General features: G+C 38.3%; 2 protein-coding genes across 9 annotated transcripts in view; one reads left to right on the plus strand and one right to left on the minus strand.

Annotated features, from left to right (window-relative positions):
- Positions 1-18,496, plus strand: part of LOC129732816 (uncharacterized) — a 57,475-nt gene extending 38,979 nt beyond the window's left edge. For 3 of the 4 annotated variants that reach the window (XM_055694092.1, XM_055694093.1, XM_055694091.1), the window contains exons 2-4: positions 7,150-8,004; positions 16,695-16,995; positions 17,057-18,496. In XM_055694092.1, the coding sequence (XP_055550067.1) occupies positions 7,150-8,004; positions 16,695-16,995; positions 17,057-17,173 (1,273 nt within the window). In that variant the 3' untranslated portion in view covers positions 17,174-18,496. Of the gene's footprint in view, positions 1-6,925; positions 7,081-7,149; positions 8,005-16,694; positions 16,996-17,056 lie in introns of those variants that run through there. The other variant, XM_055694090.1, reaches the window with a different exon arrangement.
- A 914-nt stretch (positions 18,497-19,410) lies between these two features.
- LOC129729683 (uncharacterized) lies at positions 19,411-22,529 on the minus strand. 5 transcript variants are annotated; one of them, XR_008728725.1, is made up of 6 exons: positions 22,401-22,515; positions 22,317-22,344; positions 22,212-22,248; positions 21,776-21,972; positions 19,762-19,979; positions 19,411-19,699 (listed from the first exon to the last, which is right to left on the minus strand). XR_008728725.1 is itself a non-coding variant. In XM_055688434.1 (4 exons), exons 1-3 carry the CDS (start codon positions 22,164-22,166, stop codon positions 19,926-19,928), a joined length of 399 nt encoding a protein of 132 aa, XP_055544409.1. In that variant the 5' UTR covers positions 22,167-22,168; the 3' UTR covers positions 19,411-19,699; positions 19,762-19,925. The 5 variants fall into 5 exon arrangements, 1 of the variants encoding a protein (XP_055544409.1); XR_008728723.1 differs by having other exon boundaries at positions 22,212-22,344; positions 22,401-22,529; XR_008728726.1 differs by lacking the exons at positions 22,317-22,344; positions 22,401-22,515 and having other exon boundaries at positions 22,081-22,218.
- Positions 22,530-24,988: the final 2,459 nt, after the last annotated feature.

Here is a 24,988-nt window from a genome sequence, read left to right on the forward strand (position 1 = left end):
ACTATATGTAAAGAAGTTTTATATTGCCATAATTTAATCCCAGATAAGTCTTTTACGAGCAAAAACAATATGGATTTTGTTTAGCACCGCTTTGGAACACAGTTTGCTCAGCTTTTTTTGTTGTCTTCATTTCAAATTTAGACAAATGTAACAGAAGAAGAATAAGCGGGAGCTTTTTCGGAAATGAAGGATACCTTGTTCCTATCAAGTTTGTAAAAAAATGGAAGAACCAATTTCGCAAAATAAGAACAGTTTTAAATTGGTAGTTTAATCGAATTTTCTATGGCACCAAGATCATTCCCTGGAAATAATTGACAAATTTTGGCCTAAACTAATTATTTCACTTTTTGTGCTCGCGTGTACATTGGAGTGATAAACATGCTGCGAGAGTAAATGAAATCCCTAGTTCAGTTTAAACCTCATTTGTAAAAGTTACAATCTCAAGAGGAAGAGGAAGAGCACTTTGTTTGATTCGGTGATAGCTTATAATTGCAATTTTATCGCCGAAACCCTGAATTCACGAAGTTCAATTTAATATTGTGTTTGATAAAAATTTGAGTAATAATAGCAATGTGCACTTCATTCATTGTTAGAAAATGAAGAACTCATTCTCATTGACTTTTAATGAGATACAATCATTACTGAATTTGGGTTTTGCAACAACAATAAGGGTAAATTTGTTCAAATTTGATTTGCTCTTTGTCTGTAACATGGCGTTTATAGGAACAACCTACTAGATCGCATTTCAGCAGCAGTATATAAGTTGGCTCAGCGTGCTTGAACAGGACTAGAAATCGTAGGCGCTGCAATTAACTGAAAAAAATTAATTACTGCATAAGATAAGCTGAACAAAGATTGTTGTCTAATCATGGAAAAAGGAAAAAAAAAGTTTAAATTTTTCAAAAACAAGAGAAAAAATTAAAGCTGTTTATTTGGTATGATATCCTTGGCAAAGTTTCGAACAGTAAAAAATATACACCGTAGAACAAACACTGAAAAATTATTTTAAATTAGATGTCGCGAAATTAAATTTTACAAAAACTTCACGTAGTTACAACAGTTGACTATTGACTGAACTTGAAAAAATAAAAAATAGGAAGTTGTTTCTAAAACACGGCCGCATAACTGACGAAGTACGCTTTCCGGCAAACAATTTTGTTGATTTATAGCTTTTAAATCGCTGTCAAACGGATTTCGGCTGAACTACAGCTTAATAAGCTGTTTTATAACACAATTGTTTGTTGGGTTGGTATCAACGGATGCTTTGTTGAAAGATTTTAATTACATTATTTGTTCTAATCAAGTAACTCTTTAGCAGCCCAATTTGTGAACAAACATCACGGATAAACGCTTTTGTATCATTAATGCGCTCTTTGGTTGGCAATTTATAAAAAAGGGAACTTGTAGCCTCAAGGTTACAGAGTCTGCTTTGGTAAGCGGATGGTCATGAGTTCGAATCTTAGTAGAATCAGACCGGTTAGTGCCAGAGGGACCTTTACGCATGGGTTTATTCTATGGCTCTCTCCCAATACCTCTCCTGGCAGTTATAATTTGCCGATATTTTACAGGGTAACTCAACGAGGCTCGGTAAAGAAAAGCAGTGGAGTCTATAAGATTACGCGTCTAGAGGGAAGGTTAAAGTATAAAAAATCGTCACTGGGCACGGTGATAAAAAGTACCTTCTTTCCGTTATAGTCGTAAGGGATGCTACTCGGTAATCTCGGTCTCGGACTCGGAATAACGGTCGTAACACTTCCTTCTTTCCTCTTTTAACGACCGTAAAGGCATGGCCGACGTCGTAATCGATCTTTACAAATCGAAAGCTACTGAATTGTTGTAGCCAGAAGATTTTAAATTAATGCCAAATAGCCATCTATATGTAGTTTTTTGTGCAACTTCTCTAGCTGAGATTTATCACGGAGGAGCAACTACAACAGGTGCGGTCGTTGAAGCTCAAGCCTAAGCTTTTGTTTGGTGATTTATAAATTTGCAACCAGACACGTACGCACGAGAAGTTGATAAACTTATTCAAAAATTGATCGCAGTCTGCATATTTTTTATTGTGCCTTATAGGTAGATATTGACGATGCTTTTAATTGGCTTTTTTAAATGTGGCTAATTCAAGATGATTTTTGCTAATGATAGTGAACTCACGTGTACTGTATAGTACTGAGATGTGAAAAACTCATTAACTGCTTCAATTAAAAGCAAGTGATCATCCTAACGGGACAGTTGGGCTTATTTTCTACAAAACTGGAAATCGATCTAATAATGCCTTTTCCCTGGTTTCTTCGAAGGCAGAACAGCTTGGACATTCGGATGAGCATTTCTTTGGGCAATTAGTAACACCGGATAGAACGAGTAATCGTTCAGTTTCTCGCAAAAATCGTTCTGTTATTTCTAGCAGTGTTCCCTGCCAACTCTAGCACTTATGCAGCAAGGTACATTGCAGTCGCCAGAACGATAGGTATTCCTGTACCAACCCGCATAATTTACGGGTATTGGCCGTGCCGTTAGCAGCCTTAGGACTGGCTGTGCGTTTTCTTCTACGTTTACCATCCACGTGATAGTAACGTAATCACGAGAAACACGAAGAATAAACGTGAACTGGGACCAATTTTTAAATATATACCCGAATTGCGCGAATTTCAGTGGTCGAAAAAATGATGATGTGATGAAATAAGCTCGTCCGGTTGTCTTAAATACCAACGGAGAGGACAAACGCGACAAGTGGACGGGGCGGGGCCTCGTACCCGGTATTATGAAAGAAAGTAAAATAAGGTTAGGCTGTGCTGCGCGTTGTTTTTTAGGTATAAAGACGAACGTTGCGCGCGAAGTGCATTAGATTTCCATCAACTGCTCCTTCGTCAACAAACTCTTCATTAAAATAGCCGAAGCTAAAGTTATCACGAGATACACTGGCTTAAAGTGAATGGTTTCGTTTCTCATGCCAAGTACAAATTACAATTGGCCTTTCCTGATACATAAAGTTGGCCTGTTGATAGTACCCGTTGTGATGTACGGTTAACTCATCATATCGCATTGGCATATGGCCTGCCAGAACAAGTTTTTTTGGCGAATTTATGCACTTCCTTATGTCTTCTGTAACATCAAACCGTTATTTAACAACGTAGAATTCCAGCCCCGGTATCTGCTTTGCGTCTGCTTTGATATACCATAGGTTTCGTCATCCATAACCATCGCCATCGGTTAAGTTAACCACTCTCGATACAGCTTCCTTGCGCGGAATTTGGCCGCCTTGTTTTGTTGATCACGTCGGTTCGGTGCCTTCCGGACCTTGAATATTTGAAGCCTAACTCGTTTCATAGTTTGCAGAACGAACTAGGCAAAACCCTTTGCCTTCAGAGCCACGTCGCGAATCAAAAGGTTCGGATTACGCTTGAAATCACCAACACTTTACCGGCCTACACAGGGTCAGCTGACTTCGATTTTCTTCCACTCCTTGCTCGGTTGTCTAGGACTCCGTAAAACGATTTTACCACCCGAGTCACAGTTGTATGGGTGATTCCCAGTTGTCTTCCGATCCATCTCATGGTCGCAGTCAGATTTTCCCTGACAACGCGCTTAATTCTCTGGCGATTTTCTTCTTGTTTCAATGACATCTCAATAACCACTGTACGGATTGTTATGAAATTCTGCACATGTGAATTATACACTCCAAACTAGTTATACCCAGCTTTTCACAATTTTTTACCCACGTACAAAAAACGTTACACACGGATAAAAACAGTGCATATCCTTAAAGGCCGCCAGTAAAAAAATGAAGCGGTCGTGCTGCCCTGGTCCAGATGGTATACCAGATACATTGAAGTTACTTGGGATTGTTGTTGTAAGTAACTCTATTCTTGCATGGACAAAGTGCTATATTTCTTCCGATCAACATGGTTTTATGCCTGGTCGATCCGTTTGATCTGCTGGAATTTACGTCATTCTGCATCTCTCACATGGAGCAAAAGGCGTATATTGATGTTATATACACTGATTCTAAAACAGCATTTGATCGAATTGACCACAAGACACTTTTGCTAAAACTTGAAATGGCTTGGCGCTTCTCGAAAATTAACGGAATGGCTTAGTTCTTAATTGTGCGAGAGAACTCTCCGTGTGCAGGTTGATTCTAGTTTTTAGTCCCAGTTCACCAACGTTTCCGGTGTTCCTCAGGGCAGCAATTCAGGACCTGTGTTGTTCATTTTATTTTTAAATAACATCGTTCTGCTAGATAAGATAATTAACAACGAAATCGACTCCCCAAGATCGCTGGCTGTAAACTTTCGGGTTTCACAGCGAACTTTTCGCTCTGTAGGATTGCTGCAAAGAAACTTCCATCGTACTACATTTGGGTGCTACGAACCTATGACTGCCTGTACTCGCACTTTTTCTGTTGTGGAAAATTTGTTCGAATTTGGAGAACCATCACTTATGTTTGAACGAAGATTGAATAATTAATAATTAAACGCAGAAAAAAAGTTAATTTTTGAAAATATTGAACCACGATGGGTGGAACTTTCTCCTTTTCAAAAACAATTGGATTTTGATTTGATTTAATACCAATAATTTCCATTTCGCCGGCTTGTTACTCAGCCAGAATATTAAACAAATTTTCGCTGCAAACGCTTGAAGTGTCAGCAAGAGAAAAATCTCCCTCTTTTTCATGATGGGGTTTTAAAAAGTCATAAACAAATTTCAAATTCAAAATAGTAATCTCAAAAAGGATTGATGTGTAAATTAGCGCTTCTCTGACAAAAACCACAGACTGCGAAGTCAAAATCCGACCTGTCGAACAGCTTAAGCCGCACTAATTGATGACTTAAAAGAAACAAAGTATGGCAAAAAGAATTCCGCACTTGGACATGGATTTTAACGTAATTACGGTAAACTGTGAGAAAAGTGCAGGTCGAACTGGTCTAATGCTGGTGTAACTATGACCTATAGAATAAGTAAGTAAGACAAGATAATAGCAATAATTGAAAACAAAGTGGAAAAAAAAGACACTTCAGCAAATGTGTAACTTCTGTAATCTATCAAAATTCTACTGTTGTCCATTTCATAGTAGTGAAAAATTAGTTTTTAAATCAACCAAATTGAATAAAAGTTAAGCTAAAATAGAGCATCAAACAAAAGAAACTGAAAGAACTTTTTCTAGGAAATTCGAACGAGTGCTGAGACATGTGTCACAATTATTCGCCTGGCCTGACTTGATTTGATTGTTCATCTGATTTAGAGAAGCTCCCGGTGCGAGATTGAGTAGAAACAGGTTTCGTTGTTAATCTTGCGCCTGAGGCAGTCCACGCCACATCTTAAATCAATGCTGATCGAATATTTCAGGTTTTGCAGAAACTTTGTTCAGTTGTTCCTTTTTGCCTATCGAAAAATGTGACCGATTGGTCAAATGTCTTACTAAAGTCTGTGTAAAGAACTTCAACAGGGGCATTTAATGAGCAATCTACAAATTCAAGTAGATCGGTGGAAGTTGAGCGGCCTTTAAAAAAAAGTTTAGTTTGTCTGTTATTCGAATTTTCTCAAAGAAATATTTTTTCGTTGACCATTGCTTCGAGAAGATTGGGAATTCAGGAGATAATAGTGATAATTACGTATGTCAGATTTTAGTTCAGATCTAAAAATAGACATGAAAAAAACCTTTTTTTATTTTTCAAGGGACATTTTGAACTACCAAAATAAAAGACATGTAGGTTCCTTTGCAAGGAAGGCTCTTCGTAAATGCACGAGGTGTTCCATCAGGTTCAAGACTCTTTGAGATGTCTAAATTTTTCAAACCCTGCAAAATATTGTGTATCTTAGAGAAAGTTTTAATTATTTTAAGATTAATTTACAAATTATTATTTCTTCCCCTAGGTAAAATGCAATTAGTGTAATTCTAGTAAACCTCAGACAGTCATGTGACTGATTGGGAGGTTCTTCATCTTTAATCGTTTATGCATATGATATAGAATATAATATATGTAGAATGCATTGAGTTTCCATTGACTTTTCATTTTCGAACATTTTGTAAAAGGTTGCTTAAAATCGTTTGTCTTGGTCATAAACCAAATTGGTGTATAAAAATAAATGATTCAAGAGAGATTTAAAATTAAGCTCAGGCTATGAAATTGTAATTTTTTGTTCAATGATTTTCTCATTAATCAATGTCTACAACAGTTGGTTTCTTCAACTCAAAAAATCAGCCAGTAAGTTGTATCATTCTTACGCGAAGTTAGATTTGTCTGTGGTTCTTCTATATATTCCAAAGCGCAAACTTTATTTTGATCTTCAGCTGATGTTTCACACAGGGTTATTTTTGGTAGCCCGAAAAAAGCAAGGCTTCCGCTGCTGTTCAATAACAGCGATAATAGAGGAAGCTATCGAATATCGACTTTCATTAATGGTTCAATGATTTCGTGATAATAATCGGAGCTTACGCATTGACAAACCGGCAGCTGGGGGTTTTGCTATCTTATCACCAAGTCAACCAACAGGATACCGAGAATTAATTATATTGCCAGAGCAGTGCTTGATGGTCCGTAGATTACTTCACTCATTATATCATTCTTACCCGAGGATATTCGCGGAATTGTTTTTCTAAATGCGGATTTCTTGTAATATTGTCATCAATTTTTCTTGAGGGCTGAAACAATTATTTTAATTAACAAATTAATTTATAAATAGGAAAAATGTAGGATTACAACCACATAAAGCAAAACAAAATCATGGTGATGAACACAGCCATCATAACGTCACGCTTGAACATATGATACCGGGGAGCAACATATGAAAATATTACCGGTTCCCTGCAGCTCATAACGCTGTACGGACGATAAATTTCTGCGCAACCAGTTCTCACCATCACAACCATCACGCTCAATACTACTGACTTACACTCGTATATCTGACCAGCACTCACATGTTACAACACTCAAACCATCCGATTAGTTGGCAACAAACGGTCGATCTTCAAGGTCCGGAAAGGTTAAACTATACGGTTGCTGTTACAGGCAACATAGAAGTATTATTCAATCATTATAGTCCACACCGTCTGATCGAACCAGAGCAATCATCCGTAGAGTTTAGTTAGGAAAATAGAACAATCTGCTTCAATTGAGTAATTTTTTTCTCCGATTTTTCAACTTGCAGACGTTCAATCTCGTTGGACACAGCGACGCGCCTAAGAGAAGCCGCCATGAGTAAACTGATTCGCCAGGTTTCGATCGAAACACCCGCACAGAAGATCAAAGACTGCGTGTTCAATCTGGTGGTCCCAGTGCCGGACACGCCACCCTACGGGGCACGTATTCTGCTGGTCTACGCCGGAGCATGCTATCGTAAGAATCAGTCCACATCTATCTCGTCCATCAGTAGTCAGCTGTCGGATACGGGTGACATTACCACATCGTTGCACATACTGGCAAAACAGTTGCAGAGTGGCAATTTTTCCAGTATTAGCGAGGAAGGTCCGGACAATACGGCCATCACAGCACATCAAACTTCGGTTACCATCCAGCCAAACCCGGCAGCACATCACGGCGTTCGGGACGGAGCTCTGTTCCCGGGCTTCGAAGTAGCTGGAGTCATTGAATCGCTGGGTAGTGAACTGAAAGAAGACTGTGGCTTCAAGGTGGGCCAACGGGTGATCATTTATCCTTTCGAGGGTGTACCGGCCGGCTACTCGGAGCTGATGGTGGTTCCCGACTTGATGTATCTGGTTCCTATTCACGAGTCACTCCCGCTCAGTGTGGCGGCTACGCTGCCTACCGGTGCTCTGCTAGCCCAGAGCGCTATCATTTCGGCACACAAAATCGTCGATAATCTGCTGTCGCAGCGACCGAACGAGAAGGTGAAGATTCTGATTGTGGGTACCGGCGGGTTGGCACTGTGGGCGATTCGGATCGCCGCGCAGCACTTCTACGCGCCGGGCACCAAGGACAAGATACAGATCACGGTGGCGAGTTTGCGGGACGAGGGCTTCGTGATGGCGAAGAAGTGTGAAAAGTGAGTAGATGTTTTCCAGTTTTCCATTTATTACTAGGTTTATCTTTTAATGAAATAATAAATGCGATGAAGTCGCATAAAGGCTATGATGAAACTATTAAACTGTTAAACGAAAAGTTATTTATATTCACCAGTATCATCGAACAACTTCTCTTGATGATGTTGAGAATGTTTCATTGAGATTTTTCAAGCAATGCTATCAGTAAAAAGTTTTTAAAATGACCTATTTCCGAGCACAATTTACCCTTACGATTGCTATCATGTTTTGTTTTCAAGCAGTGATAATGAAATAAAATACAGTGTATTTTCCAGTAAAATGCTTCTATAACATTCAAATTTCATGTAGGAATACTTCTTGTGCGAAATATTTGCTTTTTGTTGGAATGTGAAGGCCTGTTTTGTATCATGATCAGAATAACTTACTTCTGAGACTTCACCGCTCCACTTTGTCGGTGCTTGATATAACGATGGGTTTCACGTAGGTATTAGGGTATCGAACGTCTTCGTCAGTGGTTTTCTTCGGAAGGTTTCTCCATTAGATTGCTGCAGAAAAGCTGCCGAAGAAAACCACTGACCTTGGATACCCTATCTGTTTCTTTTAAAATAAAACGACGTTCGATACCCTATCTGTTTCTTTTAAAATAAAACGCGACAATTTCTGCGACGAATTCAGGGCGTTTTGTTCTAAATGAAACAGATAAGGGGCCGTTCCTAAACCACGTGGTCATATTCTGATCACTTTTCATACCCCCGTACCTCCGTGGTCTTTCGTGGTCTTCTGGCAAACCGCCCCCCCCCCCCTTCCTTGCGACATCAACCACGTGGTCTTTTCATATGTCAAGTGCCAAAAATTCACTTAATTTTTTTTACATTTTTATTTTAAATTTTCAGTACGTTCTATATTTCTAAAATGCTAAAGCTTCATTCTTGACTTGGTGGCAACAATAAGTTATGAGTCAGGAAAAAAGACCACGTGGTCATTTCGTTAACCCCCTCCCACCCCCGTGCGTGGTCTTTCGTGGTCCTTTGACAACCCCCCCCCCCCCCCCCCCCCCCGTCCCCCTCTCTATGACCACGTGGTTTAGGAACGGCCCCCAATATGATTCATTAAAAAGTTTTTGTTAGAAGAACTTTTTTCCTTGAGAGTGCCCATTTTGAAATGTTAGGAATAGTATTAAGCAATTAAATTAAAATTAAAATTTGGTTGTGGTCCCCGTGGCCCTGTGGTTAGCGATGTCGGTCGGCTAGCTCTCCCACACGGTTGTGATATCGGGTTCGATTCTCGATCGAGTCGAGGATCTTTTCGAGCTGGAAATTTTCTCGACTCAGCACTGGGGCACGGTGTATCGTTGTACTTATCCTACACATACAAAATGTGCCAAGAACAATATCGATAACGAATTCTCTCAACTAATCTTAGTTGATCGAGACCGCTATTAGCCCCAAGGCTAAGCGTGCGATATTGTTAATTAAATTGCTTCATGATTCACCTTGTTCACTATGGTATGATACACTGACAAAGTAAGTGTTTGAGAGTCCCTGGGTTGGGTTGGGTTGCTGTAATGAATCCATTTTTTATCACCCGTCACATTGAATGAAGAATGAATGAACGATGAAGAAAGCGACGCTCAACGTTTCTTGGCTTTAAATCATGAGAAACCCAAGTTCATTGTTTTTGAATCACACACACTGCATGCAATCACTTGGAAATGGTTTGGCTGGTAACTTCAAATACCAAAGCAAGCTGTTCCTACGTTGGGCATGGATCTTTATCCAGAATTTCAGCGTCTTCTAATGGTTTTAGGCTTTCTTCACGCAGATAGTCGTCATCATCGAAATTATCGTCTTTAAAATGACGAAACCAATCACGCACATTGTTTTACTTGAAGCAGAAATTATGTAGGCTTTTTCTTAATTCTCAGTACTCTTAAGCCGATGGTTTCTTTAAACCAAGTCAACGCTTTCCGCAAATGACGATTACTTGGTTCAAAAGCCACTCACTCTGTAAAATATGCCCAGAATGCAAGCTACTAACGATTTTCAATTTGTATTTTTATCCGCCTTGCAAAAAGTTTGTTATATTTTTGAGCGAAGCAAATTGTAATTGAAAGGCTTTTTTCTTTTCATCTAACTTAACTTTCCTGGTGAAACACCCCTCAAAATTTCGCCTGCGTCACAATGTTACGCCAACCCACTCGGTCCACGGCAGCCTGTCTTCAGTCTCTTGAGCGTTCTACGTTTCTTAGATCTTGCTCGTCTTGGTCCAACCATCTAGTTCGTTGCGCGCCTCTACCGCTGGTACCGGCCGGATTCGAGACGAACACCATTTTGCGGAATTGTTGTCCAGCGTTCTCACAACATATCCCGCTCATTGTACCCTTCCAACTTTAACAACTTTCTGGACACTGGACTCGCGGGAAAGTTGCATCAGCTCGCGGTTCATTCTTCGTCTCCATATGTCATCCTCACATACTCCACCGAAAATGGTCCTAAGCACACGTCGTTCGAAAGCGGCTATTGCCTCCCGACAAGGTCCACGTTGTTAGCGAAGCAGATAAGTTGGCTGGATTTATTCGTAACACCTTCAAGCGCAATGTTGGACAGGAGGCAGGAAAGAGCATCGCCTTATCGAAGTCTCTTGCGTGTTTCAAACAGGCTTGATCCTTCACCAGAAATCTTCACATAGTATTGTACACCATCGATGGATGACCTTAATCAATCTTGTTAATTTTGCAAGGAGGCCATTTTCGTCCACACGGTCGATAGTGTCATGAACGGCCGTTGTGGACTACTCATCCACAAAACCGGCTCGATGAATTCCCAGAAACCTTCGTGCTAGTGACAGGAGACGACGAAAAATGATCTGGGAGAGCACTTGGTAGGCTTTGTTGAAAATCGTTGACGCTCGGTAGTTTTTACATTCCAACCCTTCTTGTATATTGGGCATATTACTCCGCTGCGATGCCATTTTTCCAGCTGATTTGTTGTTCTTTAGCTGCTTGATAGCATTCTCAACTTCACTTATCATGGGAGCGGTATGTCTGCCTCATCCATTGTGCTGACAAAGTCGTTCCTCCTACCGTCTTGGTCCTCTGCCTCTGCGCCATTCAGGTATTCATCGTAGTGCTGCTTCCAACTGTCGATCATCTCACGTTCATCCGTAAAGATTCCTCCATCTTTATCCTGACACATTTCAGCTCGCGGCACAAAGCCTGCATGTACTTTCTTGTAGAATCTACGTGTTTCTTGAGAACGATATACCTGCTCCATTTCGTCACACTACAGGCGGCGCTTTTTGTTCCGGAAAAGATAGGTCTGCTATCTTCGTTTCTGTTTGTATCGACTTACATTAAAACGGGTCCTTTGCTGCAGCAATGGCCGCGATGCAATCTTCTCGTCAAGATTTGTTTGGCCCTCCTCGTTGAACCAGTGGTGACGTCAATTTCTCTCGACGAATCTAACAGCATCCTCCGTCGCGTTGTTAAAGGCTGCTTTCACAGTACTCCAGGAATCCTTCAAAGGGGCTTCGGCAAGCTTTATCTCATCCGGCAACGCTGCCTCAAGGCTTTGCTGGTATCCAGTATCGACTTCGGGGAGTTTAAGTCGCTCCAGATAATACCGTGGCGGGCGACGGTAGCAGATTGTGTTGACAACCAAGAGTATCGGTCTGTTGTGGTGATCTCCAGGTGTGTCGATATAGAAGGGTATGCTGGAAGTAGGTACTACTTATGGCCATGTTCTTGGATGCGGCGAAGTCAATAAGTCAAAGGCCGTTTTAGTTCGTGAGCCGGTATGCGCTGAACTTTTTAAAAAGCGGTCTTAAATGCTTCTCCTGGCCAACGTGAGCGTTGAGATCTCCGATAACAATTTTGAGTTCTCTCCTTAAAGCTTCCTAGTCGTCATTGTTACTTCCTAGGTGAGGGCTGTGCACGTTAATGATGCTAACGTTGGAAAATCGGCCTCAACTTGCACATTTTGTTGTCGATTGGGCATCACTCAATCACGCAATGAAATCTGTGCCCAGCTCGTCCGTGTTGCCGCTGGTCTGGTAGATGGAGTTCTCTGAATGTATGTACCGATACTCCCTTCCAGCATATTTCCTGCAGTAGTACAACGTCGAACTTGCGACTCCTAATAAGTCGGGAAAAACGGGTACTTTCCAAAACCGAACACCAGGACGTCGATCAGCCATCGTTAAAGTGGAGAGTAGACACTGTTTCGAGCCGCACCATCTTGGTGAACGGCCGCTCGGGTTGGCGAACCATTTTCTCTACCACCGAGATATAGTTAACGCGCCTATGATCGCGTCGCATTTTTTCACTCAGCTGTGTCCATGTTTCAGCTGGCAGTCCATTGTGATCATATGACTGGTGGAGGTGTGAGATAGGAGCTTGTCCCATTTTTATCTATGCAACATCGTAACAATACGAAATAGATTGTATAAATAAGGTTTTCAAAAGGTTTTATCACCGAAAATCACTAAATATGGAATAACGTCATCCAGAAGATGTTAGCTGATTACTAGTGAAAAGCCATTTAGTTAGTTGGGATTAGTGTTGTTAGCCTCACTCATAAACAGAATGCAACACCTCATGTAAGGTTCTCGTTGCTACTGATATCACACACTGGAGAATTCACCATTCAAGCTACTTCTCATTCTTTCTCGCTGTCTCCGTTGCTGCATTCGTTCCCGAGATCATATGCACACACGAACGCCTACTCTGGCAGGGGTTTTGCATCAGACTGCTGTAGAAATCTTACTAAAGTAGTCCGATACCCTACACGTTCAAGTATGCGATATCTTAACCTTCATTGAATCCTAAAAAAAACTTACGTTGTTTACCCTGGTGTGTGGTTTTCCACACATATAACTTTTCAATTTATTTTGGACAAGAAACAACTTAATTTTGCCCCAAAGATATTTTTTTCAATTAGTGCTCACATATCTGAAGCTATAGGTACCAAACAATCCTATTTCGAAAATCGGATAGGGTGTGTATGTGTGCGGAAGTATGTGTATGTGTGTTTATTTTCATTCTTACGACCAATATATCTCGATTTTCTCAGCATCGGCTGAACCAATTCGATTGTTCTTAGTCGCGTTTGAAAGAGCTTAAAGTCTAGTTATTTAAGGGTAAATATCGTTTTGATCCGAAGGTTCATTCAGAAATGACGTAATAAAATGTGGTCAGCTTATATAGGAACTGATAAACCAACCGGTTTTTTTTCCAGAGGTTTGACTGATTTGAGTCCTTTTGGTGCTAGATGCGTTTGTTGGGATTTGGAGGGTAGATTTTTATTCAAAAATATACTTAAAATTAAATAATAATTTCGAAAGATATGTTGAAATAAAAAAAACTTGTGGAAACGCCTAGTACATTGCAGTATCTTGGAGGTAACTAATTGAATGATATTATGCGTAGTGTACAAAAACAATCTTAAAAAATACATTATCTCATCTGTTTGATCCGATGGTTCATGCAAAAGTTACGAAACAAAACGTTTTTACATGATATGACCAATTAAACATGCTATGATAGCAATTGAACAAAAAAAATCCTAACATCGGTTTGACCAAATGAAGCAATTCGGTGCTAGGAATGTTCGTAAGAATATTCTGAAATCCATGCTAAGCAAAGTAAGCAAAGCCTTGGTGCTACATTCCGATTCGGAACTCGACGTTTTGTTTATTATACACAGACTTCGCAGTCAACTGTTTAGTGTAAAGGACAGTTGCGGAGCTAGCGCTACGATCCTACTAACACTAACAGTTTATCCTGAGCCGAGAGCCGAGCCGAACCCACGACGACTGGCTTGTTAGACCATCTCGGGAGATCCATTCTAAATTTATTTCAATATACCTAAAAGTGCGAGTACACTTGTCTTGCAGTAGACATAAAACTGTGTAAATGTTGAACACTGCTCAACCAAGCTGTGCAAACACTAAATAGGTACTTTTTGCATTAGCGTATTCGTAACCCATATGTGTGAAAATTCTCACACTGGGATGAAACAAATAAACACATACTTTTACACATGTCCCACGTAGCCATTTGATTTATATATTCATGTTGCGAATTACAAGAATGCACCTATATACATTCCTAAATTCAGTCAAATCGCTGGAAAAAAATCAATTAGTTTATCAGTTCCCATATAAACTGATCACATTTTGTTACGTCATTTTTAAATGAACTTTCGGATCAAAACGATATTTACCATCAACTAACTAGACTTTAAGCTCTTTCAAACGCGACTAAGAACAATCGAATCGGTTCAGCCGGTGCTGAGAAAATCGAGATATATTGGTCGTAAGAATGAAAATAAACACACATACACATACTTCCGCACACATACACAACTTTTTCGATTTTAGAAACAGGAATTATTGGTACCTATAGCTTCAGGTATGAAAGCACTTAATGAAAAAAATATCTTTGGGGCAAAATTAAGTTATTTCTTGTCCAAAATAAATTCGAATGTTGTATGTGTGGAAATCCACACACCAGGGTAAACAACGTAAGTTTTTAAATATCTCATCAACCAAAAATATTTTTCTCTTGGAAAATATATATTTTGTGTAAGATTGATGGTTTAGGAATTGTCAAGAAATTTCGTCAAAATCGATCGAGAAGTTTTCGAAAAAAAATCGAAACAAAATTCATTTGTGTGGATTTCCACACAAGGGTACAATGAAGGTTAAAGATTCTTCTCCCACGCTCGGCTGTCGGTACACGAATCAAAACCGGGCAGAGGAAAAAAGCATTTTCTTTTTCGAGCATGTTTTTCTAGCACTCCACCTAGTTGAGTAATTTAAATCGAGTACTCCTACTCGCAAGCAGGAACTCGTGTACTCTTTCACAGTCGCTGAGTAGCAAGACGGAAGAGTTTTTGCGTGCGGGTGCAGCAAGAGCAGCTATTCAGGTGGGTACATGAAGAAGAAGGGTATCTCGAAACCGTAGCATATGTCTCGTTCTCAAGCAGAAAGGAAGAGAAAGAACTTCTCGCTCGCTTTGCAACGTTGGTTGGGACTAGAATTATGCTCCTAGGGTAGTTAGCAGCTTCGTCAGCCTGCATGTATTATCGGTCAGTTTAGTTTAAATGGCCCCTTTGGCTTTATTCTCCCTGGAAACTCCCTTTGGAAAAGGGGCTCTAAATAGAAAAAGATGATTTTCAATTGAAAGCGAAACTTAACATAGTCACCATCGTCTGACGCTTTTGAATTGAAAATGACTTCGAGCGCCGACGTACATAGGAGGCATTTATACAATACGTCATAGAGGGGAGAAAGAGTTCAGTGAATCGGGACGATACGTGACGTAGGAGGAAAAGGGGGAGGTGTTGAGTTGTGTGACGACATCTTAGCATTTTTTATTTTTTTTTATTTTTTTATTTTTTCTATTCACAACCTTTTTATGAAGTAGGTACTTTTCTGCAGGAGATTTTTACCGCCACCAACCATGAGTAATTACGAGGCGGAGGAATAATGTTGATCAAAAGTTGCGTGCCATACTTAATGAATGTCACTACAAGGATTTTACCTCCCACGTGTTCATCGTCGTTTAAACTACGGCTTGAACACTCTATGCATGCTATAATGTACAGTCAGGTTTTTTGTGCTGGGGATAGGTTCCAAATTTTTATGGAATTGTGTAGAAAAAGACTAAATTGAGTTGAAAAAAAACGTAGAAAGCCGTCCCAAAACGTTGACGGAATTTGATAGTGGTCATTTTAAGGCCAAAACTTAATGTTATAAATTTTCTGTTTTAACCGTAACCGAAATGAAACTGTTCGAAACGAAATTGTTGTGTGAATTTTTCAGTTTCATTTTCATGCTTCGACAATATGGGGCCCTGCTTTAAAACAGTGTCTTTTAACCGTAGCCTAACGTTGAAGTCTTTATCTATCCAAATTGTTTTTTTTTTGGTATCGATATCTTCAAACCTGATTATTTTTTATTACTTTGATGTTTGAACGTTAAGGCATCCAACGATACCAGATGTGGAGATTTATCTGCAAGACGCAAATTTTTAGAGTCCGTGTGCCGATTTTTATTGATTCGCAGATATTTGCAGTTTTTTCATAGTTTTTGTAGATTTTTGTTATAGTCTCCTTATATTTACGCAGACTTTCTCAAAATGTGTGCATATTTTTATCGCTAATCTTTTTTGTCACCTACTTATTTCGCATCCATGCGGCCGTCGTTATTCTTCTCACGGAAAATAGCCTTTGCTACTACAACTATATAGTAGATACGTTATCTAAAAAAAAATCTGTGAATCTGAGGTATTCTATTTTTTACTTCTAAATTGTTTATCTATTCCGATCCTTCTTTTTGGTTGATTTTTATAAAAATAAAATCCACACTTTGATGACCAGAGTTCTTTCAAAAACTTTTGGGTGGAGCAATTCCACACCAAATGATGAAACTGGACAATTTACTGATTTTGACATACTATTTTCAGTAGTAGGATTTTCAGATATGCTCATTACAACTTAGTCTGTCGAAGTTAAGTAAACGAGATCAATTTAATTCAATTAGTTCGTTACAAAAATCAAGTGCGGAACTTCGACTTTTTAGGGGAAAATTTATAATGTTTACTCTCCTAAAATGCTGGATATTCAGCGAGTTTGATCTATTACTATACCTGTACTTCATGTGATAACTTTTTCTTTTCGTGTTCCCCCAGAGTAAACATGGTTCAGTGGAACGAGGATCTGTACGAGAAGCAGCTGATCGAGCGCACCCACGATGCCTGCGACGGTCTGGTGGATATTGTGATCGATTTTGGTACGACATCACGCAGCTTGCACCGGTCCATGCAGTGCCTCAAGAAGGGTGGAACCGTGTTTATTAGCGACGAGATCGCTGAGAAACTGATGGCAAAATTCGCCAAACGAGCAGAAGACCGTGGGGTCTCAATCGTGGTCGTCCCAACTGGAACCATCGAGCAGTTGCATGAGCTGGTCAAGCTGGTGGCTGCCAATGAGGTTAGTACTACGCATACCGCAATAAAATGAAACCATAATAATTATACCTTCGCATCCACAGATCGAACCGCCACCGCACACAGTATTTCCCTCGGATCAGGCCGCCGAAGTGGTACTCAAGCTGGCTAGTTCGGAAATCCCCGGGCGCGCCATCTTGAGATTCCACGATATCGAGTAAGTCGGTCCTCCCATCTTCATAATCTGCAGTACTCCTAAATACCGTTACACGGAACCCATACTTACTATGAAGAAAACAAGTGAATAGTAACACAGAAATTGCAAATGGATGAAGTCATTACTTTTGTGCAGGTCAAAAGTGCACCACGAAGCGCTTATTCATTCTTATTTGTACGATTATCTCATCCGAAGCGAGTGATGCGAGCGGCAAAAATGTCACACATCATAGCGACAGATAGCGTAAACCAGCTAAAGAAAAGCAAAACAAATTTAGTATCATTAGAGAAGCAAACAAAATTACATTGAAATCGATAAATGTATAATTTAATCCAATGGCTAATATAAAGCAACAGTTAAGTAAAACATTGCAATTAATCCGTACTTGCTTGAAGTTTTTTCGATTATCTACGTTTAGTCAGTAGATGTCAGTGTCTTTCAACATTACCAAAAAAACAAATAAAAGAAAACGGCTCGCATCTTTTCACCCATTTTAATGAATCTTTTTTATTTGTATTATTATTTCATTTCCGGACTGGTTAGCTAGGCAAAACCACTCAGAATCAGATATATACTGGTGATCAATTTTAGGAAACGGTAATTCAATCGACACATAAATATACACACACACATCAATTACAAAGGAGCTACAAAACTTTCACACAATAATCAGAGCTGATTTGGGACAACAGTTTTGGTTGAACATGATTTTAAATAGGTACACATTTAAACAAAAACATCAAGAAATCGTCGTATGGACTCTAAAATAACGAGAAGACGCAAGCAGGATAGAGTTTTGACTATCAATCAGGGATTTTACTAAAGTGGCGATGGTTTCGGAAAGACTCACCAGTGGTTAGTAGAAGTTAACCGGAACAAACATTTGCTAGCATCTCAATGCTTGATAAGAGGAACGCAATCAGCAGGACAGCAGATAAAGAAATCTTCGTGTATGATTATAAGATATGATACCATACTTCAGTTGTGATTAGTGTTTTCCGTTACTGCGTGTTCCGAATCCAAAGGATTTGGGCCGCAGGCGGTGAACGTGTTTGAGTTAGTTTTTTTTTCTATGTTATTATACCTTTAACTTAAAACAATGGAGAAGCAAAACAAACATTAACGATAAAAATGCGAACGCAAAATGTTGATTAAAATAAAATTACTAAAATGACGCGGTGTGTTTAGGATTAAATTACCACTTAATTATTTAGCCTAATGGAAGCAAAAAAGCAAGCAGAACAGAAGGTAAGCAAAGCATGTGTATTATTGAGTAAAATAATAATAAAACAAAACACTGTATAGAAGTTTCAAAAATTTGAAATAACTGAGGTTTTTGTTTTGGTTGCCGTTGAAAGAAATCCCGCCTGTAGAATCCGGATTCATTGATTTTTTAACATTCTTAAAATCTCCTAGTTGGTCTCGAAGTACGATGCTGGCCTAACAAGCCAGTCGTCGTAGATTCGAGTCTCGGCTCTGGAGAGACTTTTAGTTTTAGTAGGATCGTAGCGCTAGCCTCGCAATTGTCCTGTACACTAAACCCAAGGAACAATTTGGAAGCCGTTATGAGAGCATATGTCGAACAAAAGCAGTGTAGAAGCAACCGGTGCTGAATAAACAACACGTTGAATTATTTGTTGTACAAACGTTGCCAGTATTCTTTGTTTATGTACTTATCCAACAATGGAACTCTAGCTTAACAGAAGTTGTTTAAGCGTTTGCAAAAGATTACCAGCAACACTAACATCTATGTGCTGCGTAACGGCGCTTTAAAGGGCTCCATTCATCAGTGGCGTTATCGCTTAATAAAAACTATTTGAACGTATCAAACGGCAACCCGGCAACTGTTATTCTGCAAGTGTTGTTCAAGTGCTGCATACATGAGTTTGAAATCTTTCTACATGCAATTCTTCAGTTCTTCTAGACGCGAACGTTAGATCACTAGTTTTGTGAAACATCCTTCTAAAAGCGTCGGATGGTTGGTTTATTACAGTACACTGTAATAAGTAAAAGTTTTTTTTAAATTGCTTGCAAAGAGTTTTGTAATTTTATAGCTTATTAAGCTATTAATAGACGGATTTCGGTAAAACAAAAGATTAATAAGCTGGTACTCAACTCACGTGACTGTTGGGTAATGATCTTGTTTATTAGTAAACCAAAGGTTGCTCTAATGGTAATAATAATTTAAGCGAACATTTAGTTAGCTAAATGTAAACTAATGTTAGGAAAAAATATACAATGTGCAATGAAAAAAGTCCCGAAAGAGTCGTTTATTAAAACATAAACATTTCATTTCTTACATTCAACAGGAATACATGGTGTTGAACCTTTTTTGCCCAGGTTCTAGTCTTTAATTACATCTAGATTAACGAATTACAGATAGCTTGGTATCGAATAAAAAAATAACTGAAGATAACTTAGAACTACGATACTCAATATTCAACACGATCGCTCTCCTCTTCTGTGTCGCTGTTTTCTTGTGCTGTTCCGTTCTTTCTTCCCGTATTATCAGTGGTCATACATTCAGCAACTAAAAACAGATCAACAGGTAAAAAAGGTATAAAATACATGAATATATAGAAAACTGATTACTTGCAACAGAAGTGATGTTTTCTTTGATCTCCGGTGAACTGTCGAGCAGCGCAGCGGCTTCACAACGTTTCATGGAATTCCTCTTGACTGACTTTTAGAAAAGGTTCCATCAATTTGACGTTGAAGCTCCAATTGATACTCTTGACAATTTCGTAGCATGTATTTTACCCATTGACCGTATTTGCCACATTACTTATCTTTTCCATCATAAAATTTTTCTAAAAAGTCAAAAGATATGTTGAGAAAGTTATACACATTTTTTGAGTTAAACAGCATGATACACTGGTCGACAAAAGCGAAAAAATGTTGCTTTAAAGCTCGAAATAGATGCTCTAGAAAAATTAAAGCTTTGTAACCATTCCTGTCAATTTTGGTGCTCCTAGCCATCACCAAAACGGGTTTATTTACGTGAGTGTTCGTATAGTAATAACTCACCGGGTCCGTCGCTTCAATGTTACGTTTATTAGAAAACTCATGTAAATCTCTGAAAAAATGTTGGTAGCTGGGGGCACCAAAATTCACAGCAATGGCTAAAAATTCATAATCTTTCTTTTTTTTCTAGTTTGAACTTTAAGACCACACCTGTGTTGACCAGTGTAATTATTGTATAAAATCGTCAGCTATCTCTCTCTCTCTTTCTTTCTTTCTTTCTCTCTCTCTCTCTTTCTTTCCTCCTCTCTCTCTTTCTTTCTTACTCTCTCTCACTCCTTCTTACTCTCTCTCTCTTTCTTACTCTCTCTTTTTTACTCTCTCTCTCTCTTTCCTACTCTCTCTTTCTCTTGCTTACTCTCTTACCCTTTCATACTCTCTCTAAAGTTAGATTAGATTTAGGAGTTAGATCAGAAGTTTATTACAAATACGTTTGGGTTTCACTATTTGCTATCAACCCTCGCAAAACATTTAACACATAACACATTATTTTTGATAAACAGACATTTTTGCCTAAAATAAAAACCACATTTTGGATTTATAAAGAAAAAAATAGTTGTGAGCTATTTATTTTAAAATATACTGATTTTCATGATCAAATTAATAGGTTTATTGGGTCCTAAGGCTATACCGGTTTTTAAATATCATTTGAAAAAGCCGCGTTTCCTGAGCAGAACGTGATTTTCAAAAAACGTTTATCGTTTTCCTTCGATTTTTAAATGAAGAATAAAAAAAATCTCGAATGGTCTTAGATGACGTTTCGCCCATGTACGGTATATGAGAGAACTGTCATTTAAGGCATTTCGAGCAGATTTTTATCCCTAATTTAAAAATCAAAGGAAAATGATGAACATTTTTTAAAAATCACGTTTTGCTCAGAAAGTTGCACTCTTCCAGCTGATATATAAATTTTTTTTTAAAGTCTGTTTTTTTTTTAAATCTTTTTTTATTTATCAAAACTACAAAAGGTTTGCTAAAAAATTGATGGTTGTCTGATCATAATGAAATGAGAAAAAAAGGTCAGAATTTTCTTAAATAAAGAAAAAAAAATCAGAGCTGCAACGGTTGCCGCAAAAAATGTAGACAGTAATTTCGTCTTTCCAGAAAAAATATAGACTGTGAGCCAAAAAAAAAAGTATAGAAAGAAAACTACGTAAATCTTAGGGGCCATCCACATACCACGTGGACAGATTTAAAACGATTTTCACCGCATCTCACTCCTAAAAAGAATTACCGTGCCGGTTCCTTGAAAGCAATTCATAATAAACGTTAAATTTATCTGCGAGTTTGAAAATGCACTATGAGAAGAAGGGATCTAAAGTTTAGTCACTGTATATTTTACTAGTTTGGCGGAGTGGATTCGGGAACCAATTTATACTGTTATAAAAAAATCAGTTGTATGGAATCTCCATTACCTGGATCCCGTTATAACAGCTTTAATTGATTCCCGAATCCCCTCCGCCAGATTGGTGAAACATACAGTGATTATAATATAAAGTGGAACGTTCTATATGCATCAGTCTTCATATCGTCGTATTTTTGGGTTGTACCAGTGTTGCACGGAACCGACGATATAGTTACTCACCTGTCCATCGCGGTCAAATAGTGGGTCATATGCAAGATCTTCGCTTCGATGTATAATTGCAGTATTGGAACCAGGTAGCATATAAGAAGTAGCAATTGGTTGCTCTGTTTCAAATTCTTCTATGGGTTTGCAGACCAAATTAGTATCAACGTTAACCGCAGACGTTTTTTCAATGGTTACTAACATCATTAAAGTACCTAAAAATAGAAATGTAGCATTATTCGGACATAATGGGGTACAAACCTTTGTTTTCTAGCAAACGGTTGATATCAAATTCTTGAATTGATGTAGCTGCCCTTTTCAACCTTTTCTTAGGTGGCACTGCTGTATCGGAGGTATCCACTGACCGTTGTTCTGTCAGATAGGAATGCATCTTCCTCTTCTGCCTCATTAAATGTTGAAATGTTCTTTTTTTTGATTATACAGGGAATGTTACCTCTGTTAGATTCTGGTTTAGAAGACGCAATTTTCGGCTATATTAGGGTGTCAGAAAAGAAATTTTCCGTCAATTCATTGCGGCGGAACCACAGTTATCACTCACTGGCTTTGTATCACACAGAAGAAATTTCCTGTAGATGAAAGATAATTAGCGAATAGGTTGATCTGACTTCATATTCACAATTACTTTGCTTCACGAAAACTTAGTTTATTTTGCGAAGTAACTCAATAAAACTTGGTAAATAAAGACAAAAAACGGAATTACATTGGAGGCTGAAACCGCGGAAAAACAATGAAAACTGAGACTGGACAGATGTTGACACTTGACAGCGGCATAGCAATGCCGCAATGGTCAGGGATGCCAGAAAATTTAAACTGAACAGCAACAGCAAATTTATGTGCAATTTTCAGAATTTACAAGAATATCATTATTTATTGTCGAAATATGAGAAGTATATGGTAGGTTACAACAACATAAGAAAAATCGATCCAGGCTAATCGATTAAATCGGTGATTCGATTAACTTCAAAAGAATAGATTCAATTTTTTTTCTAAATCTTTTCCAATATTAACTGATACACAACACTACATCGTTAATTACTGAGTAACTGTTATTCGCGACTACGAAGTTGAAAGAGATTTTAAAGACTGTTTGCACCTAGGCGAACTCTCGTATGCAATTGTCAAAATGTGTACGATGACAAAAGCAAAAATATTTCCTTTCTTCTTTTTCTCATGCAAAAACCAAGCAAATATCAGCACCTTCGTAGTCGTGAATATGTTGCTTGTTTTCAAGCTGCTTTTTTTAGAAAATAAAACAATAAAAATGAATAATATAATACTTATAAAAAGTATATATGGAGCAATATATCCACAGAAACCTAGACAGAAACGTTAAAAATAAAGTCGATGAGCATTAAAAATTTTCGTAAACATCATTGAAGAGAGAAAATACCAATGTCGGCGCACGGCTTGACAGTTGCTTACATCCGCACACGCAACTAAAACCAAAATTTGCTGACTATAGATCTGGCATGCCTGATTATGTCAAATTAGCCGGTACGCTTTGTTCAGAGGCGTGTGCAAAAAGCTAATATTCCAGCAGCTATGCAATGCCTGTTCAACATTTAATAGACCAGAGTGTTTAGAAGCATATTCACTTTAGACACAGAACACGTCATATTACAGATTAGCTCAGATGCATTCATCGATGACCGCCAAGCAATCGATCGCAAGTTCGTATCTCAACAGAAACTGAACAAAAGAGGATGATTTTAAGAGGGTGGTATTTCCTTCTTATATAAATTAAAAATTTACCCATAACGTTTCGACAAGCAAAAAACTAATAAAGCTAATAATAATAATTTTAATGAAAAAAATCGATTTTTTTTGCATTTTGTTTGTGCTAAAAGAGCTGAATTAATGTCGATTAAACTTTTTTCCACGCTACTATTCAGCATTAGCTGCATAAGTATGTACTAATGGGCGAAATAACGTTTGCAAACATTATTATTGAACATGCGTTTAACAAGAGCATTTCAAAAGTCGGGCAACGGTTTAACAGATGTTCGATGACTATTTTATTCAACTGGTCGAACACATACAGAACAGTAGCCTAATAAATGTTTTCCGGCGCATCTGTTCAACGCTGGTTTAACAAGTGTTGGATGAAATGTTCTGCTGTTGTTGTTTAAAACCCTCTTCGTCGTTCCTAAACTACTGTGTGTCGGATAATTTCTCCAAATTTAACTGAACAACCATTGAACAGAAGTTTTCTATTTTCCATCTCGGTTGTTGTTCAACTCGAGCCTAATAAAAGTGGTTGAGTAAATGTTTACGCAACAATAATTGTTCCTTGGGAACAGTTGGCTCCGAAGTCTGTGTATAAACAGAAAGTCGAGTTCAAAATCGGAATGTAGAGCACCTAAGCTTTGTTTTGCTTTTTAACATCTTTAAAAGTTAGTTTAAAATACAGTCTGTTGATTTTTCAAAATGTAAGAATTTTAGCTGAAGTGAAACCTGTGACTATTTCATGAATCGTTAAAACTTAGAACCAGTGTCACTTGGCAGGAATAATGAAACACTAAAAGAAACTTAATTGCCTTCAAAGAAAATAAAATTTTCCGTAACATTCAATAATACGGATGCCATTTGCTGTCCGTGTGCGTAGATAACCTAAGTTTCTTTCTTCTTTTTCGGTAACACTTTTAAAGGGTTTCTCTATCAGTATCTTTAGAATATTTTCCTATTTTGTTTAAAGATTTTGAATTTAGTGAAAAAGTGACAGTATTTGAAGCGCGATTAGCTCGGAATGATGTTTCAACAAATGACTTTACCTTCAAGTTTGACGAGAAGCTACCTAAGCGATTTTCATATATGGTCGAGTCAAGTCTACTCCTGTTAGAGGGCCCATAATCTAAGACTAATGAATCATATGCATAAGAAAATTATAAAAATAATCATTACACAGTCCAATTTTCCTCCATTTTTTCCGAGCAAACTTTCAAAACAAATACACAGTTTATGTTTTCTTGCGCCAGACAAGTCGTTGACGGGGGTTGAGTGTACATCTTTTAAAGGTACCTACCTATCGAGGTTTAAATTTGACAAAATATTCATTCAGACATTCAGAACTCGAAAAGTACACCTACCAAACGTTATACCTATTACTGTAAACGAATGACACAGTATCTAAGCAATCATTTATAATTTTATATTTTCTGAACAACCACATTTTCCAAAAGTGTTTCGCCAGTTCCCCGGGCGTCTCATTAC

This window comes from Wyeomyia smithii, chromosome 3 (assembly GCF_029784165.1).
Source record: "Wyeomyia smithii strain HCP4-BCI-WySm-NY-G18 chromosome 3, ASM2978416v1, whole genome shotgun sequence".
Classification (NCBI taxonomy): Eukaryota; Metazoa; Arthropoda; class Insecta; order Diptera; family Culicidae; genus Wyeomyia; species Wyeomyia smithii.